The 18,136-nt window shown below is 43.1% G+C and overlaps 1 protein-coding gene and 1 long non-coding RNA gene across 5 annotated transcripts in view; one reads left to right on the top strand and one right to left on the bottom strand.

Annotated features, from left to right (window-relative positions):
* Positions 1–18,136, bottom strand: part of Arhgap26 (Rho GTPase activating protein 26) — a 384,946-nt gene that overhangs the window by 84,847 nt on the left and 281,963 nt on the right. For all 4 annotated transcript variants that reach the window (XM_029546942.1, XM_021214449.2, XM_029546941.1 and 1 more), the window contains exons 18-19: positions 10,757–10,916; positions 718–856 (exon numbers count right to left, since the gene is read on the bottom strand). In XM_029546942.1, the coding sequence (XP_029402802.1) occupies positions 718–856; positions 10,757–10,916 (299 nt within the window). The remainder of the gene's footprint in view (positions 1–717; positions 857–10,756; positions 10,917–18,136) is intronic.
* LOC110333058 overlaps positions 1–18,136 on the top strand; it is a 59,625-nt gene that overhangs the window by 6,525 nt on the left and 34,964 nt on the right. Inside the window, exon 2 of the long non-coding RNA XR_002381058.1 lies at positions 16,676–16,825. This is a non-coding gene — a long non-coding RNA (uncharacterized LOC110333058). The remainder of the gene's footprint in view (positions 1–16,675; positions 16,826–18,136) is intronic.

The raw sequence follows: 18,136 nt of genomic DNA, 5'->3' as shown, positions 1-18,136 counted from the left end.
AGGCACCATGGAAATGTCAGCTGCATGTTGGGACTGGTCTTGGTGTTTATGTGTAGCAGCCTTATGTCAGATGCTGTAATGAATAATTTTGTTAATTCTCAGGTTCACCCTCTAGGGTGAGCACTATTTTCCCTCCTACAGATAAACAAACTGAGGATGAAGGAGGCAAATCTCTCTACTATGGTAAAGCTGGAATTAAAGCCAATACTGGCTGACCTCCAATAGATCATGAGGTCTTCACTCCCGTGATGGATTAACGGATTCTTCTTTATTTTGAGGCAGGTTGGTGCTAGGAAACTTTGGCTAGCATAGTACCTTCTATGTGGATCAGACTAGCTTGAGACTTGCAGAAATCCTCCCCTGTTGCCTCTGCTTTCCAACTGCTAGGACACATGTTTCTTGTCACAAAAACTGAAATATGACTGTATTCTTTAGGGCCTTGTACTCAATTATTGCAAAGAACTCAGAAATCTTGAGATAAAAAAGTTTTGGTAGATTTGTGGTGTTATTTCTCTTCTACTTGGAAGAGAGAGGAATTAATTCTCTGGCTCAGTCATTGATTCTAAATATTTTAAGGTGTCAACACAAAGAAGAGACAGAGCCGTTAGGACACCAAAGGCCAGCAGCACACAGTAAGTCTAATGATGTCCACAGCAAGCCATGGAGGCAACAAGGATGTCTCCACACATCACCCTGTCCCTGGGAGCAGAGACTCACGTTTTTCTGTAGATGGCACGGCATGGAAGAGCGTCAGGGGCCTCTCGCTGCAGGATGGGGGCTTGGAGTCACTACTTTTCTTCCGGGACAGGTGTAGCTGGGCGTTGGTGAGGGGCACATCAGGCACCGTGTTGAATATCTGTACATCAGGGTGACAAGAAGTTACACAGTTCTATGAGCTAGGAAGAAAGCCAAGGCCTGCATCATTATGACCAGGAGCATGGTGGTGACATAGAACAGGGAGGAAAAGTTGGGAAAGGCCTCCAGCATCTGTAGGTCTCCATGGAGACACTCCTAGGAACCAGCATTGGGCACTTTCTCCAGTAACTGATCCTAAAGTTCAGGTCTCCTTTTAATCCCTTCTGATGTACACAAGGCACTGAAAAGAAACAGAGATAATCTGAACCACTGTCTGCTAACAGTGAAGACATTTTACTGTGATTGTCTAGAACCAATTTATCCAAACATCTTTCCTTCCTTCACTGGGTCTCGTCCCCAGTTATTTACAACTGCTTCACAATTTTATTTCAGACCATAAGACATATTTAAATTATGATCCCAAACTGACATGGAACAGGGAACATTGTTCCTCCTCACCAACTATCCTCAGTGAGTACAGCCTTAGTCCTTCATCAGCTCTGTGTTAACTGTGAAGGTGAACTTTATCTTATTTCAAAGGATGGAAGTGGTTGACTGATAAATACACACACACACACACACACACACACACACACACACACACACATGCATGTGCATACATGTACCAACTTGGAAAATGTACAAAAGTCTAAAAAAAGGAAAAAGAAAATCCCTTTCAGTTCTATTATTTACAGATTATAACTTTTAAGGTTTTGTATCCTTATAAATTTTTTAAAACATCATTTTGTTGTTATTACTTAAGACCACATGTAGTAGCTACTTTTTTAATTATTGTGACAAATACCAGGCAAAGCAGTTCAATTTATAAGGGTACAGTCTACTGTGTAATACAGATGTGAGGTAAGGGTATAGTCTATCACAGTGTGGATGAGAGGTGAGGTGCCATCTATCCAAGTGTGAGCCTGAGGTAAGGGTGTTGTCTATCACAGTTTGGAAGTCATGTTGGTGGGAGCACCCACAGCTCTGGCAGCAGGAGCACAGGGTTGCTTGTTCACATCTCAATGGATCAGAAATCTGAGACAGACTAGAGGAAATGGGCGTGTCGATAATTCCCAAAATCTGTTCTCATCCAGATATGCTCAACACCCCTCATCCAGATATGCTCAACACCCCGGAAAGTCTCATGAACTCCCTAAGTAATAGTTTCAGATGCAAGCCTTTGGGGAACATCACATACCAAATTCACATCAATGCAAGAGAAACTAAAACCTTACCAACTCTTACTTGCCTTACTATAGAAGTTCTTTATCCTGTGGCCAGTACTTACATGTACTTACAATCTGTAAGTAGCAGCCACTTACTGTGGCTCCTGTGATGCCAGGCACAGCAATCTGTGCTTTATAAGCAACTCGCTCAGTTCTCAGCAATTCTACATCACTTCTAATGTCCCAGCATTTTACCAAATCATATAAAAATGAGGCTGTCGAAGTTATAGATATAATTACAGAAGACAACACAGGCTCCCCTTCTCTTAGATGCCTCTGTAAATGCATATGATAATAACACTCATTCAAACAATCACCAGAATTCTTTTTGAACACCCACTTTGCAGAGGCACTCTAAGTGTAGTGGTGAATGAAGCAATTGTGTTCCCTGTGGTTAGAGGATTTACAGTCCAGTAGCTGTGATTTACTAAGTATTTGCCACACCAGGCATAGAGCTGAGTGCATTGTATGAATTCTCATTAATGCTAAACACACTTTTCCACAGCTGAGATTATATCCTTTACATAGTTTTATACCCTACTTATCTTGTGTAACATTATATTGCAGCATTCAAAGATGATTTGAATGGGTTACATAAGCACCTCAACTTTACTAAGATACTAAAACTGACCGATCCTTTTGTTATAACCTCTTACACTGTGACATTAGCCTCCTGGATGTCCTCTTTCTAGCAGTCAGAGTTGTAGGAGGATGATGGTGGCCCTCTCCATCCCCTTCATTTATGGCTGGCTCTAGGGATCCCACAATTGTTCTTGTGGTCCTCTTCTCTGTGTATATATTTTAAAGCAAAGCCCAAAGCTGATATGCAGGAAGCTAAGTCACAAGAGTTATGAGAGTTTCAGCTGGAACAGCTGTTCTCTCAGGGTTGGCAGATCCTTGGCTCTGATGATGCCAGCCAGCCGGTTAAGGCAGTCTCACTCCCAAACACAGCTATCGGGAAGGAAGGCCACACTGTTACATTTTCTCTATTAGACTCAAACTTGAAACAGGATAATCTGAGCAACTGTATAGAGTTGAGATCAACTGGGGCAAGGGTTAGGCAAAGAATAAGAAACTTTCATCTCCAGAGCAACCAGAGCCCCTAGTAATAAACCGACTGACTAGCATTCACTTCTGCAATCTCTTGGGGCCTTTATACTGTAACGAAAAATGGAGGGGCTGTGGTTACTGTTGAACCCGAGAGCTGTAACCTCTAAGAAGCTCTCCTTCCCTCTTCCCCTACCCATGTTGAGCCTCGGCCACTCTGCAGTTGACATCTCAATGAGCACTCTCATTGACAGTTAAGATGGCTTCTAGATATGTGTGCTTGTGCCAGCTGAGCTCTGAGCTGGGCATCTCACATGACTCCTCCCTAAGCTGAAGGTCAACTCAGCCTAGGGCACGGCATGACCGTTTCACAAGAGCCATCTCTAACCCTACCCTGTGGCTGGGTCCAATGACCAGCAGTGAAGCCCTGGGGTTGCAGCAGCCATTCAATCAATTAGTTCATCCTCTCCAGCCAAACTTCATGGGAAGCAACTGCCCAAGTCCCATGAGAATGGATTGTTAACAAGTAATGGCATCTCTTAGCACCCCTTTGCCTCTGGCCCAGTACCTTCAGTAATCCCATGTGAGAGCATCTAGTAACGAATCCAGAGTTAGGGACAGGCCAGGTTGTACTAGCCTCCCATAACTCTTTGCCTCTGCATCCAGATATTATCTTTCTTCCTAATGAAGAAAGATATATCCATTATCCACTATACTGCAATGGGAGAAGGTAGCAGGTTGCATTTTAAATTCAATTGTCAATAACAAAGAGAATATCTATTCTTTCTAAGAACTGTGGCAGATGTTCATTTAGCCACAGACTAGGTTTTAAGTAAGACACATATTTACACAGATGTATGAAAGACTGCCCCACAAACACAGTAGGAAGTGATATGGGAACACAGAAAGGAGGATGTCTCTCTGCTCATTTGTTATTTTCTCAAAAAGTTATGTAAGCAGACCACAATCTGCTCTACAAGAGAACTTTTACCATGGGTAGGCACTTCAACACCAAAGTCCAGTTCTATGGGTCTGTTTATGAGCCAGATACAGGCATCTAAAGAACTCTGTTAAGCTGTCCTTGGAATCAAATACAATTGCAAAATATAAAGTGCTAGGCACAGGGCCAACATGCTCTTAATACAAGTATTTTTTCCTAAATGCAAGGGCACCTTTGTAAATGAAACCACCTTGACACAAACATCGAGTAAGAAGCTGGTGTTGGTACTGTGGTACAGGACTAATATGGATATTCAGGAGGTTAAAGCGGAAGGTTTGCTTTGCAAGTTCAAGTCAAGGCTGGGCTACATACTGAGTTCAAAGCCTGGAATATATAGCAAGAATGTAGAAATTACTGTCCACATGGCTGCTGCTCATTTTGAACACTTCAATACACCCCAGATGATTTTCCAGCTATCTTCTGGCCATGCCAAAGGTTTGTCTGCGATACAAGTTTAAGCTGGAATTCTCATGAGTCTGAATTACACAGCTCTGTGGGTCACTCCAGTTCTATTGCACAAATGAAGTTTTCTTCGGGTCGTGAAGAAAGCTGCTATACAAAGGACCCTGTAATCTACAAGCATTAACTCATACAATCTACAAGGTCTACCACGTGTTGGGAACAATGTACTCATTTCACAGAGACTTTCCAAATTAGCACAAAGAGGACAGCTTTATTCTGTGCCCCAAGTGTCCTGCTCATGCTCTCGGACTTACAAACTAATTCCAACTTAATCAGGAATGCCTTACACATAAAAGCTAGGAAGACTGTGGCCCTGCCAGGAGCCACTAGAGAATAAAATTATAAAATAAAAATACAACTGAGAGGAACCTTTCCAAGTCTCCCGATTTCAAGTTCCCTGTGAGTGGAATTAACACATCCATAAACACCAGGCTACTTTTTCCCCTTAAGCCAGGAAGGACAGTGTCAGGGTTGGCCTCTGCAGCCAGCCAGCCTCGGGCGAACACCAGGTCTTGAGGCACACTCACACACCATCACCAGACCTTACTGTCCATTATAGCTGCCGCACTGCCATATCACCATATCAAATATAAGAAGGGAATTTAAAGTACTGTGATGTGTAAAAGCAAGCACGCTTCGAAGCCAGAGGGACCTGTGGTCAAATTCTGGCTTTGCCACCTCCTAGCTGTGTTATCTCAGACAAGGTCTTTAACCCCTCTGAGCCCATTTCCCTTGTAAAGAACACACAACACCTGCTGTGTACTGTACACCTTTTGAAAAGACAAAGAATATAAAATGAGTAACATTACACTGGTAAAGCACAGGCAAGAAGTGTTGTAGTGTAAATGTTAGCAACATAAAACTCACTGAGTGTTTCCATGCTGTTACATTTACCTGGCTTAAAGGCATGAATGACTCCCTTCACAGTAACTCTACCAGGGAGATGCAGTTTCTGACATCTTGAAAAGGAGGAAAGTGAGTCTCACAAAAATCAACTCATTTTTCCAAGGTCACACAGCTAGAGAAAGACCTAGACGGCCTGATGGACTGAGACCTAGCTAGCTAGGCCTTCTTGAGTGTTCTGAGAGACAGATAACAGAACATAAAGATCACAAGCCTTGTGGTCTGGCAGATGAGATTTTAGGCTTTTGATAGGTCTGTGCCCTTGAGCAAATTATGTAAGTGTCTGACCTCCAAATGTCTCATCCATAAAAAGGCCCAGGACCACAGTGAGGGCTAAGGCACCTAGCACTTTGGCCTCTGCTGTGCAAAAGACATTTTTTTATTTAAGAGAGAGACAGAGACAGAGCAGCTGAAAGTCAGAGAGACAGAAACATAAAGTATAAGAATAAGATAAAAAAAAAAAAAAAAGCAGGTCTTGAAAATGAATTATTTGTGCTCAAAACATGAGAATTCAATCTGTAGGCATAAATTTAATTACATTCCTTACAGACTATCAGCCTTACCTACCTGCAGCCATGTTAGTATTCATAGTCCTCCCCCCCCTCCCCCCCCAGTATGTGACCTGAAGAGCATAGGGGTTTGGGGCTCTTTTCAGGCCCATTTGATGCTGAGGAGCCTGACACTTGCGGAATTTGTTCTTAGCTACCTTGCTCCCCCAGTTTTACACCTTGGCTAATCCTGGCTGTCACATGCCCCTGCAATTTAAAAGGATTAGGAGTCTCTCTGTAAAGTGGGCCTTGTACACTTTATTATGTGCTGTGGTTTTTATAGGAGGAAAATGAGGTCACGATGAAGAGCTTCTGCGTCTATAGCTGGGATGACAATAAATCACTCTCCAGCCTTGGTGATCAGGAGGCACAACAGTAGCAGTCTAGCTGACAACTGATGCTGGGAACCTGTCTTGAGACACAAATTCATCAGGGTCTCAGGTTACACCAGAATGCTTGCTCGCCTGGGGAAGGGAGGGCCTCAGCTCCTTTGCTCTCTGGATCTGCTGAAGCACAGGGCAGTTGGAGCCTGAAGCCCAGCCACTTCAAGCCTGTGACTCAGGCAAGCCACTGCAGGGCTTCTTTGTCATTAAACTTGAAGAAGCCAAATCCAGAGGCTATAGCTAGCTATAGAGAGTTGTTTTTTGTTTGTTTGTTTGTTTGTTTTTTAAAGGACAGTTGGAAATCTTAAACCCTGCTGGTATCAGCACTTGGGGGTGGGGCAGAGATCAATAATTTGGAAAGTAGTTTGGAGAATTTTACTTAAAATCCCTCAAAAGGAACCATTATCTTTAGTAACTAAAGACACACACATACAAGGGTGGTGTGTGTGTGTGTGTGTGTGTGTGTGTGTGCGCGCGCACACGCGCGCGCACAAGCTGTGATTTTCCCTATCTCCAGAAAGAGCCTAATTTCCTACTACCTCTGCTAATAGAGAAAAATTATATAAAATGCAACATCAAACCATAGCCCCATTTGAGGGATATTAAAAAGCTTTGCAATATAAGTAATTGCTAGTTTACCTAGAGTTAAATAGGGGTAACTATGTACTCAAACTGACTAACTCCCTACATTAATAGTGCATTGCACACAGCAGCTGCTGTTAAGAAGGAAAATGTTAGAGGGCAGAGAAGAAGCACTGTGTTCTGATGTACAGGTCCTTCTGCCTTGCTTCCTCAGGTTTACACAGACAGAATCCAAATGAACAGCAGGATGGTTGCAGTGAATCTGGGCACATGTTATCATTACTAGTGTTAATTTTGCATACCAACAAATGTCAAATATTAAGAAAATGAAAAGCAAATGCCAAACACCTGCCAGTTGCAGATTAACCAAGTGCATGTTAATTAATATGCAATTTGTGTGTAAAGTCAGAGAGGAGTGCAATAAATTCAGTGCCATCAACATTTTTTCCCAAGGGCAAATGAAGGCAACTGAGAGGGCCCAAATGCACTGACTACCTGGAGGGTGCCTATCATCCCACTGAGGAAACAAGCTACACAGAGCTGGGCTCTTACCTTGTATATTCAGTAAGGTCATTTATGGTTGCTAGCTCATCTCTGGCACATGAGGCCAAGAGTTAACATATATTAAAAAGAATACACTTCTGCCCGTTGGTAGTTAAAGATCTACTCTCTTGCCAGGCAGTGGTGGCACACGCCTTTAATCCCAGCACTTGGGAGGCAGAGGCAGGTGGATTTCTGAGTTCGAGGCCAGCCTGGTCTACAGAGTGAGTTCCAGGACAGCCAGGACTACACTGAGAAACCCTGTCTCGAAAAACCAAAAAAAAAAAAATTCTCTTATCTCTCCCAAAGCCCACTGATGATATATTTCAAGGGAACGCTCAAATTTTACAGATGCTAACGGCAGCACCACACACTACTCACAGGCATGTGTGCACAGAGGCATCCTCCTATTTCTCCAGAAACCTTCTCCAGAGCCACATCCAAAAAAAAAAAAAAAAAAAATGCCATAAACTGTCACATAATGCAGGGAATCAACCTCCTACTGTGTGTTGGAACTGAACAGTGCACTGTACCAAACGCAACCAGCCTGAAGCATAGTAAGAAGGCAATGTGTTCTCTTGACATGTGTCTGTTCTTCCTCAGCATCTAAAACTTTCAAAACCATTGACACGTTAACCCTTAGAAAGTGATTGGAAAGAAAACTTTGTTAAAAATTGTTAAATTTCTGTAACTGGGGCATTTCAGACGATAGCTGTAATATTTTGGTTTTTGTTTTTATTTCTAACTAGATACATGACTATTATCTCTACTATAATACTAAGTATTTGTCTACTTGATAGTTTAGGCCTTTAGGTTAAACTGTGAGTTGGGGAGGAGTTAGTCATATAGAATTGGAAATTTTAAAGAAATAACCATTACTATAAAGGAAATGTGTTGAGAGTCAAGATCTTTGCTCTCTGGGCTTTCAATTCAAACACTTTCAATTCTGTTCTTCTCTAGTGGCCACAGAATGCCAGGTGTATAGTCCCTGGTAGAAAATTATTCTTAGGCATTTGAAGAGACTACCTACTGATGTCCACACTGGTGCAGCCAGTGTGTAAGTCTACGGGCAGTGAATAGCAGTTATTGTCCCACATCCTCACTGGCTGCACCAGTGTGTAAGTCTATGGGCAGTGTATAGGGATGTCTCTTCCCCATATTCGCCAGCATTTCTTGTCATTTGTTTTCTTGATGACAGTCATTCTAGCTTACTGAGATGCAATCTCAAACTAGTCTTAACTTGCATTTTCCTGATGGAAAAAGATGCTGAATTTTTTTCTTGAACACTGCTAAGAAAATTAAGTAAGGTGTTAGCTACACGGCTGCTGAGACAGTATCTTGTGAGTAAGTTGTGAGTAAAAGCTATTTTTATCAAGTTATGTTTCTGGACCATATTTATTAACACTATCCATCAGTTCAACTGAATTAAAAAATAAAATAAAATCAGTATGTATTATCAGCATGGACTAGGAAAGCTGAAGGATCCTCAGATAGTACTGGATCCTATGGATTCTTTTGCTCTATCTTTTCTTATTCAGGGACATTTGCTTCCTAATAACTTTGTAGAATACTGTCTCCCTCCCAGATCAGCTGGAACAGGCTCCAGACCTTTGAAGACCCAGTGTCTGTGTGGGCTCCAATGCTTTCCCTAGCCAATCTGAAGGTGTATCACAGACTCCTATGAAGGACAAAGGAAGGTTCTCAGTAAAAAGAGCTCAGAAAGAAGGAAGTTTCTACACTCACGGGCACTGTCTGGAACGTGTGTAAACTGTGTTAGCTCACTTTATATTACTAGAGTAAAATACCTGAGGCTAGGTAACTTTTGGTAGAAAAGAAACTTAGTCTGGTTCATAGTTCTGGAGTCGCTGGACGGCTTAGGCAGTGCACAACTGATGTGAGCTGACTTGGCACGTCAGGAGAGTCATTGTGGCAGGTGGTGTCAGAATAAACAGGCCAAGTGGAAACAAGGAGGCAAATTAGGAGGCCCTTGTCAAAATTCAGACCAGAGTTGACAATGGTTTGCACTATTGTTTTCCATAATATTGTTGTGTGCAAGGAACGGCCAGAATCTAAATTTGTTTTGCATGAATATACTCATTCTAGGCAAAGGTTTTATTTAGGAAGGGGAACATGTATCATTTTTTTTTTAAATCAAACTCCAGAGTTATGTCTGTGAAAAAGCCACCTGGGGTAGTTGGCAGAGGCTCCGAGCGGCTTCTCAGGGATTTGCTATTAAGAGTAATGAGACTGAGCAGGCCTAAAATGGTGTTAAAGAATTTCATGATGAACGGGGGTGAGCGGTGGTCTTGAGACACACTGTTGTACTTGGGAGCTCTTAGTAACTGTGTTCCCTTGGCAAGGTCAAGCTAGTCAGACTTCCAGCAAGGAAGAGGGGCGGGGCCTCCCAGGCTACTGAGCTGCTGCTGGCATTGATGGCAGCTGGAGAAAGCTTGGTTATTTTCCTTTAGGACCACGGCTCCTGGAGGCTTCACGTGCTCTGGCAGATGTAGTCACGCTGCTGTGCATGCAGGTAATGACTGACTGAACTAAACTGGATTTTAAGGGAGAAGGCCATGAAGGTAGTGGGGGATATACTTGAGGAGTCCAGGGAGAGCTGGAGGGGAAGAGCACTTCATAACTTTATACAGCTCTCTAAGAAAAAATATTTTAACAAACAATAGACCAGATACTCCAGTGCCTTAAATAATAATAAGCATATATAAACACATTCAAATGCACACTCATGAATACATGCATGAACATGTGTATGAAACTTGTACTATCTACATAATCAAAATTCAGACTAGAGGAAAAATACAGCACAAATGGGAAAACTTCAGCATATCTAATAGTAGCAAGCCCATACATTTCTAAGATAATCAAGTAAAAAGTAAACGGTACCCCTTCACTGGATGTCACGAGGAACAGCAACAAAGAGTGCTCAACCCAGTCCCTGATACAGAATAAGGACTCAATGAGATCCTACCCATCCCCACACCTCTAGAGCCACTAAGAGCCGCTGCGGTTACCTCCACCAGTACTCTCACATTTATTACCACCAGGACCATGACAATCAGTGACTTCACCAACATCACCATTCAAATGCCAGTAGCAATGCAAATCTAGCCAAGTCTGAAGGTCAAGCCCAGTGGCCCCACCCACAGAGCTGAACACCCGACCCTCTGCCGCAAGGGCCCACTTCTGCCTCACCTTCTCATGGTTCTCGATTAAGATTTCGATGACAATGTTCTGAAACTTGATGTCCATGATGGCCGCCACTGTTTCTTCCTGAGGTCGCAGCAAGGTGGGTCCAAACACCACGCCCAGGTTTGCCACAGTCATCAAATTCTGCTTGTGGTTGTTAGCAACACTGGAAAGGGGAAAGAACTAGTGAGAGATGCTGTGCACGCCCAGACGGCTCACCTCCATGGGTGCTTCTGGCTTCTCTGCCTGCATCTAGAGGAGGCAAGACTCGGGACATCTCTGGATGCCATGAATCAAAGAACATTTTCTTTTGTATCTTCAACTACAGTGTTCACAGAGCTCATTCAGCATTCAATTCAGGGTATGATTCCCACTTGGCCTAAAACAGCCAGCCAACCAGCCAAGGCCATCCACTAGGTGGTGAAGTTTTGTTCACCCAAGTCACTACTCTCTGAGTCCAGGTAACTCCCCATCTGTCTTGATTACAACTTCTGTACCTGGCTGCTTCTTAAGCCATCAAGGGGTTTTCCCCTCTGCTTTGTCTCCAATGCAGACCAAGAAGTTCCTAGTTTTTTTTCATTTGTAAAGATAGACATAGTTTTCTTTCAAAAGGAAAGAGCTGGTATTTAAACCATGTCAGGAAATTTAGTATTCTAAACATTAAGTATTAAAGGTCCATTTGATTAAACACAAGGCTCACATTAAATGAAAACATGTGGCATCGACAGAAATAAAAAATGGACTACTGTTTATCTGTGTGTTTATACTGCACATACGTTCAACATTTAAAGAAGGGATGAGGTCAGTAGTGGCTATGTCAGATTAATCTGCTAAATACACATGCATATTTTTAGGTTAAAAAAATATTCAAAATACATATATCTGAACTCCATGCCCAAGCTATAAAATTCCGTGGTTCATAAGCCCCTTGAATAAAAACGAAGGAATGGGTTACTGGCAATACACAAGTTAGTGCCATTCAGCACTGTTGGAAAATACTAGAAGATTCCTTAATCACCTGCTGGAAGAAGGAAGCTATTCATTACTAACTCGAACCTAGAGAGAAATTTGGGAAGAGACACTTCCCATAGACTGAGGTCCCCAGTGTTCAGCACTGTTGACACTTAGTATCTTGCATGCAAGCCTAGCAATGCCTGCGCTGTTTCTCCTGTAGACTTCCATTATGCAGGAGAAAGGATTCGCCTACTTTAAATGTCTGCTTCTAAACCCAGTCTTTACTGAAATTTTACTTCAACCAATTTTACCATTTGATATACACTTTTGGATATGTACAGTTACTTTAGATTTGATGTACACTTGTGGATACTCATAGAAAAAGCATCTCTTCCCCCTGCGTTTCTGCTACTTTCCAGTCATGGGTCACTTGACAAGTAATATGTATGTACTTCAGCAAACATGAAGGTGTTGGGTCCCTCCTCTCTTTAAAAGGAGTAGTGAGAGTGGACAGCACGCCCACTTCATGCCCGTGGTTCGGGTTGAATGTGATCATGAGTGAGAAGTGCACTGATGAAGATAATTTTCTACCACCCTCCTCCTCTGTTCACACCTTTCTGCCCTTGCCCATGTCACTCCCTGGCCTAGAACGTCCTTGCTAGCTCTGTGCTTGGCAAATCTTCTCTGTAAGGCTCAGTTCACACAGTCCCTTGCTTTCTGCACCTGCCCCAGTCTCTTCCTACTCCTCCATTCCAGACTCAGACAGATGCTCTCACTCAGTGACAGCGTCTCCAGCATGAGAATGAACACAGACTGAGGTACTGAACCTGACAGAACCAGTAACAAGCAGGATGGCATGTGATGAAACTTAAAGCATGATGGGAACTTCTTGGTAGATTTAAGATAAATATTCTCAGTCCAACTGAGAAATGTCTAATGAGTATCAGTAATGTGGGGATAATTGCACCTGAACTATCCCTGTACCTCCCTTTTCAAAGTCTCAGGCTGTGTTCCACTTCTTAGATTTAATTAATGAGTAATAATTACTCTGATTTGCAGGCCCTGAGGTCCAAAGGCATTTGGAAAAACAGTACAGAAATTCTAGGTTGGCAACTCTGAATATAAATAGGCTTGAGGCTATCCAACAAATTCATTTCCCATTTAATGATCCATTTTATTCTGGAACTTAAAACACATTGATCAAAGTCTCGAGAAACTTTTCAGGGACAAGCTTGTACCTTCTCATTGCTTCTATTATATCTGGGCACTGCAGAAATAAATTGTTCTGTCACTTGATAACTTCGGCTCACAACTTGGTACAGCTTTGTTCATTACTCCAGAGTGAATTATTAATGACTTGAGATCCCCATGTGTTCCAGAGAGGAAGGCCTAGACCTCAGCTTCTGCTGGCACCAGCCATGAATTATAGCTTGACGGATTTACAGATGTGTGGGAAGCAGGCTGGCAGGGTGCTGGGAAGCCGGTCCAGCAGAAGCCTCGGGACTCATTCATTAGTGAGATCCATAAAAACACTAAGCCTGCCTTCTGTTCTCTTAATTGTATTGCCTGGGCTCCTCCTCACACCGTTCAGAATGTTATGTTGAATCCTGTCTTAGAGTCTACACACACACATGCTTCTTATGTGTTAAATTCTGCATTGACATGTGCCGTTCAGCCCATTGTGTCCACATACATGGGCTACTCTGCTGAGGTGCCTTCCACAAACATGGTAAGCTCATCTTTGAGGGTGCTGGGGAGGAGTTCACCTGTCAGGGTAGGGAAGGAAGCCCTTGCTCCTTCTGTGACCCTCAAGGAAGTTGTTTGGAATCTTCACCCTATGTTCTATGCAACTGGATTACAGTTAGCAAGTGACGAACATGTTTCAGTTTGCCTGCTGGAGGGACTCCTGTCATCTTTGTTTCAAGGGAAATTAGCTAGATAGTCTGGATCTGATAGCCTTTGGGAGAGAGAAAGAGGGAAAACACTTCCAGATGAAGGGGGTTGTAATACAGAGAGCATCATGACAGGCAAGACAGTAGCCAACCCCTTTAGAGGCCTATTAAGAAAGGCTCTCATATACATAGAGATCGCGTCTGTTTTCCTTGAGTTGAAATGGGAATTAGGGCCATGTAAGTGCTATGTTCTTTACAACCACAGAGTGCCACAAAGGCCTCAAACACCTGTAAGCCTAGAGCAAGGTTTGCAATCTGGCTGTCTCTGAATCCTGGGTGCCTATGTCTACTGGACATGATGTGGTAGTGGCAGGCAGGGTCTCCACAGATCCCATGGCTATAATAAACCTCTAATAACAGCCCTTGCTGCCCTCCTGCTCCCACCCCCAGTACCAACTAATACAGAACCTCAGACCCAAAGGATGATGGAGGCAGGCTTTACAAAAAGCCCTAGAATGTTTGATGTACATTTCGCTTTTATAATAACTCTAGATTAGTAGTTTGGATCTTTCTGGCCATAAGAAATGTTTCATACAACACACATATACATGCACAGCATACATATACCCAACAGTAAGTGGGATGCATCTGATATTTTATATACTCTTTTAAAATTTACTACATTGATTTTGCAACCCACTTTTGCACCAAGAACTACAATTTGCAAGGAACATAGTGTGCAAATACCAATTTCTACACAGAAAAAAAAAATAAGGCAGAGGGAGATGGACACCCATTGGTTAGTCAGAGAAAGTGTGATTGGATGAAACTCAGGTCACATGGCCTTCTCAGACAGGAAACAGGAATGAAGACACCTACCAAATAAACCGGGAAGGCTGATATAGCATAGGTAACTAGTCAGTCTCTTGGCATGGTCTATCAGCCTAATAGAGGACAGCTGCTACTATCATGGTGCTAGGACACAGGAGGGGGTCACAGCAGGTACCAGTTTAAAGCCATACTGCAGTCATGTTTAATAGCTGCTTTGTTTGGGGGCAAGGATAAGTACTTAACCCATTGTGTTTTATAAAACAAACAAGCAAAAACAAACAAACAAAAAACACGACACATTTGAAATCTATAGAAATGTTCAGGAAACCACACACTCATTTTCTTTCCTTGCTCATCAGCATCTTTGGCACCACGGGCTGAGAGGTGCAGAACTACTTCATGACACCAACAGCTTCATGCCCTAACCTAACTAACAAGCAACCTAAGCTCACCACCCTGCAAAACCAACTCTCTCAGGGTAGTACATGTGTGTCTACTGCAGCTGCAGCAAGCTTGTTCCTTCAAACTAAGTTTCCCATTCCATCTTTCAGGGTGCTTCTACACGGATGGCTCCCTTTTCTCAAGTGTTATAAGACTAAAGCTGGAGGATGACCTTGAAGTGCCTCCTGTAGAGGATGCAGGCAGGCTTAGGGCTAACACTCCTGAAAGTGAGAGAGTGGGTGGGAGATGGAGCAACAGTAAATATCACCTTAGTTGCTAACACCTTCTTGGGGAAGCCCCAAGGCTGGGCTGAGGATGGCTGAGGATTCGCTAGAAACAAAGCTGCTATTTTGTGGTTAACCAGCTAAGTGTTAAGTTTCCAGGGTTTTTGACTTGGTTGCTTTCACCAATTTCGTCGCCACTTGGACTTTCTGAGGTGGGACTAGTATGAGGGTGTTGGGGGATTCTGCCAAGAAAGTCCATCAGTGTCATAAATACAGCTTTTCTGTGCTGTCCCCAACGGAAAGAGTAACAGAAGTAGCTCTATATGGCCCGCATGGTCATATTAATTCCTGGGAATGGTTATTTAGTGAATGGCCATACTCCCAGCTTTGAATAATTAACAAAGTAATATATCTGAAGAGTAATTTTTATAGCCCCACTTGCCCTCCATTAGAGCGCTTTCAGATAGGCACTCTATTGGCCACAATTATACAGTCGTAGACCCTGAGACAATGAGAAGTGAAGAAGCCACTTGTGTGCATACAGGCAGGATGGAACTAAGTCAGTAGAGCCTATCCTCTTAGCCATGGTTCTCAGCTGTTCCCACATAATCAATGACAAGAGGTATCCTTATTCCTCAGAAAACCCCATAAAAATGAATACAGACGTATCACAGAGTCACCCAGGGCTATGATAAAGGCATGAAAGGAGAAAGGTTGATCCTTCATCCATGACATAGACTGTTGAGCTGAAACAAGAAGGACCCTGTGACTACCTCTGAAAGCAATGTATCAGACTATACCGCTTCTTCCCCTTCCTACCATACATATGGCTGTCTACTTGGTAAAATGATGAACTGACCCTTGAATGTGACAGAATAGTATTTATGGCTGGCTGGCACAGCCAGAGAGCTGCTTTCAAGTGGTGTAAGAATAAAGCCATTGGGTAGATAAATTAAAAGGAAGGGGGCTGGCAAAATGCTTTTTATAGTCCCAGACTGGTAAAATGGCAGCTAAGGGGTGCCAATCCAGGTTATGCTTTTTCCCCCAAGATGTCTCAAGGATCCATGAGTATGAATAGCTTGCCCCTGCTTCTGGTGGCATAAATGTCCATGTTTCTGGATGGACACAGATGCCTGCTAAGATGTCCCTATTGGCCAGAACAACTTTTGTCAACTTTGGGCCCACTTTGCAGAGAACCACTTGATCCTAAAATTTTTTTTAGAGAAACAGAGTAGGGCTGTGGGGGAAACAGAGATGAGAGGCTCTGTGCACACAGTCTGCACTCTAAGCAGAGGTGTTCTGAGGACCAGGTACACAGCCAGCCACATCTCTACTCAGCTCCCCTGGAAGTCAATACTACTCTCTTCAAAATCCACCCAAGGTCCCCTCTCTATTTTAATCTTCAAGCTGAAAGCTGTTGGCGGGAAGTATGGTGGGTTTTCAAAAATTACACACAAAACTGTCATCTGGTCCAGTAATTCTAATTCTAGGCACATCCATAAAAGAACTACAAGCATGGATTCAAGGTATCTGCACATCCACCCTCATGACCACTCTCTTCACCACTGTTACAACACATTCAGGAGCCTGTGGGAGGATGGACGGCTCAGCAAGACACGATCTACACCTGCAGTGGAATGCTGCACGGCCTTCAGAAGAGATAGATTCCTGGCAAACACAGCATGGACAGAATCTTAGGACATTACATTAGGTGAAACAAACCAGCCAGAAGGGTGAATACTGTCTGATTCACTTACAGCAATACTCCACTTTAGACTCAGGGACATAACGTGAGCAGCACAGAATAGGGGAAGACAAGGGAACGATAGTACCAAGGTGCAGAGTTTAGGTTCTGCAAAAGGAAACACTTGCAGATGGTCGGGGTGACAGGTGTACGCCATATATGTATTTATACCGCTCGACCATAGTCTTCACAATGTCTGATGTGGTAAAAATGTTACATATATTGTGTAATACTAAAAGTTGATGATCCAAAGGGAAGAGGAAAGAATTTGTGAGACACCTTTGCTAAGTCCTATGCACCAGTGACATCAAGGTGATTCTCTGCCACTGCCCTTTGCTCTTTCACCTCTGGGCCTTGTATCTTTCTTCCTGATCCTCAGCACCTTGGGAATCCAACAGCCCTCTTTCCCTGGCTCTCTTCTAGGCCATTCTCACTTCCTCAGAGGGGTCTTTCTGGCCACCCACAGTAGGTCACGTCTCGCAGGAAACTTGTAGCTCCCCAGTTATCCTGTGTCAGCACCTGCTGCACAATAACAGTGTCACCGTTCACTGAGGTGCCCGTGGCTGTTCCTTCCACTTAGCAAAAGTTCCAAGAGTACATGGTGGTGGGAGCCTCCCTATGACTTACCCCAGTATCAGGTACAGGGCGACATATAACTTGTGGAGGCTGCCATCTTGAAGATCAGCAGTACTCAGCTCCTGCTTCAAACTTGCATGTAACCTATCAGGGTCTCAGATCTTCGCTTGTGCCGGGAGTAGTGGAGAGGCTACCAGAGCAGCTGCCCTGACGGCTGTGGTACATGACAAACCAGGTATCACTGTTGACTACACTAGCCTGCAAGGTATGAGGCCATCAGATACTTAGAGGGTATAATAATTATTATTATATGAATTACCTAATGTATATTATATAACATAGTATAATGCACAAATTATTATGTTGGTCTCCTTCCAAACATTTGTCATAGCTTCTAGGACAGAGTATCCTATATTTAATTTTTCTCATTCTCAAATCCCTCTCTCTTCTGCCTGCCTTTAATTATTACAATGATTACCATCAATAACTAACAGTAGTATTAGTCACGTATTTTCTGGGAAGTGGGCATTAAGTACTTCATCAATTACCTCATTTGAAAACTATCCCATGAATTAGGCTGTAATATTGTTCAGCACTACCAAGTTACAACTCTGACAAGTTACATGTCTAGTAAGTGGCAGACGTGAAATGTGAGGCCAGTCTGACAGCAGAGCTACTGACCCTCAGGGTTCTTTGATGATGGTGTGGTCTGGGCATGGTGCAG

This window comes from Mus pahari, chromosome 15 (genome assembly GCF_900095145.1).
Source record: "Mus pahari chromosome 15, PAHARI_EIJ_v1.1, whole genome shotgun sequence".
NCBI lineage: Eukaryota > Metazoa > Chordata > Mammalia > Rodentia > Muridae > Mus > Mus pahari.
The sequence above is the reverse complement of the archived record's forward strand: the minus strand, read 5'-3'. Positions and strand labels throughout refer to the sequence as shown.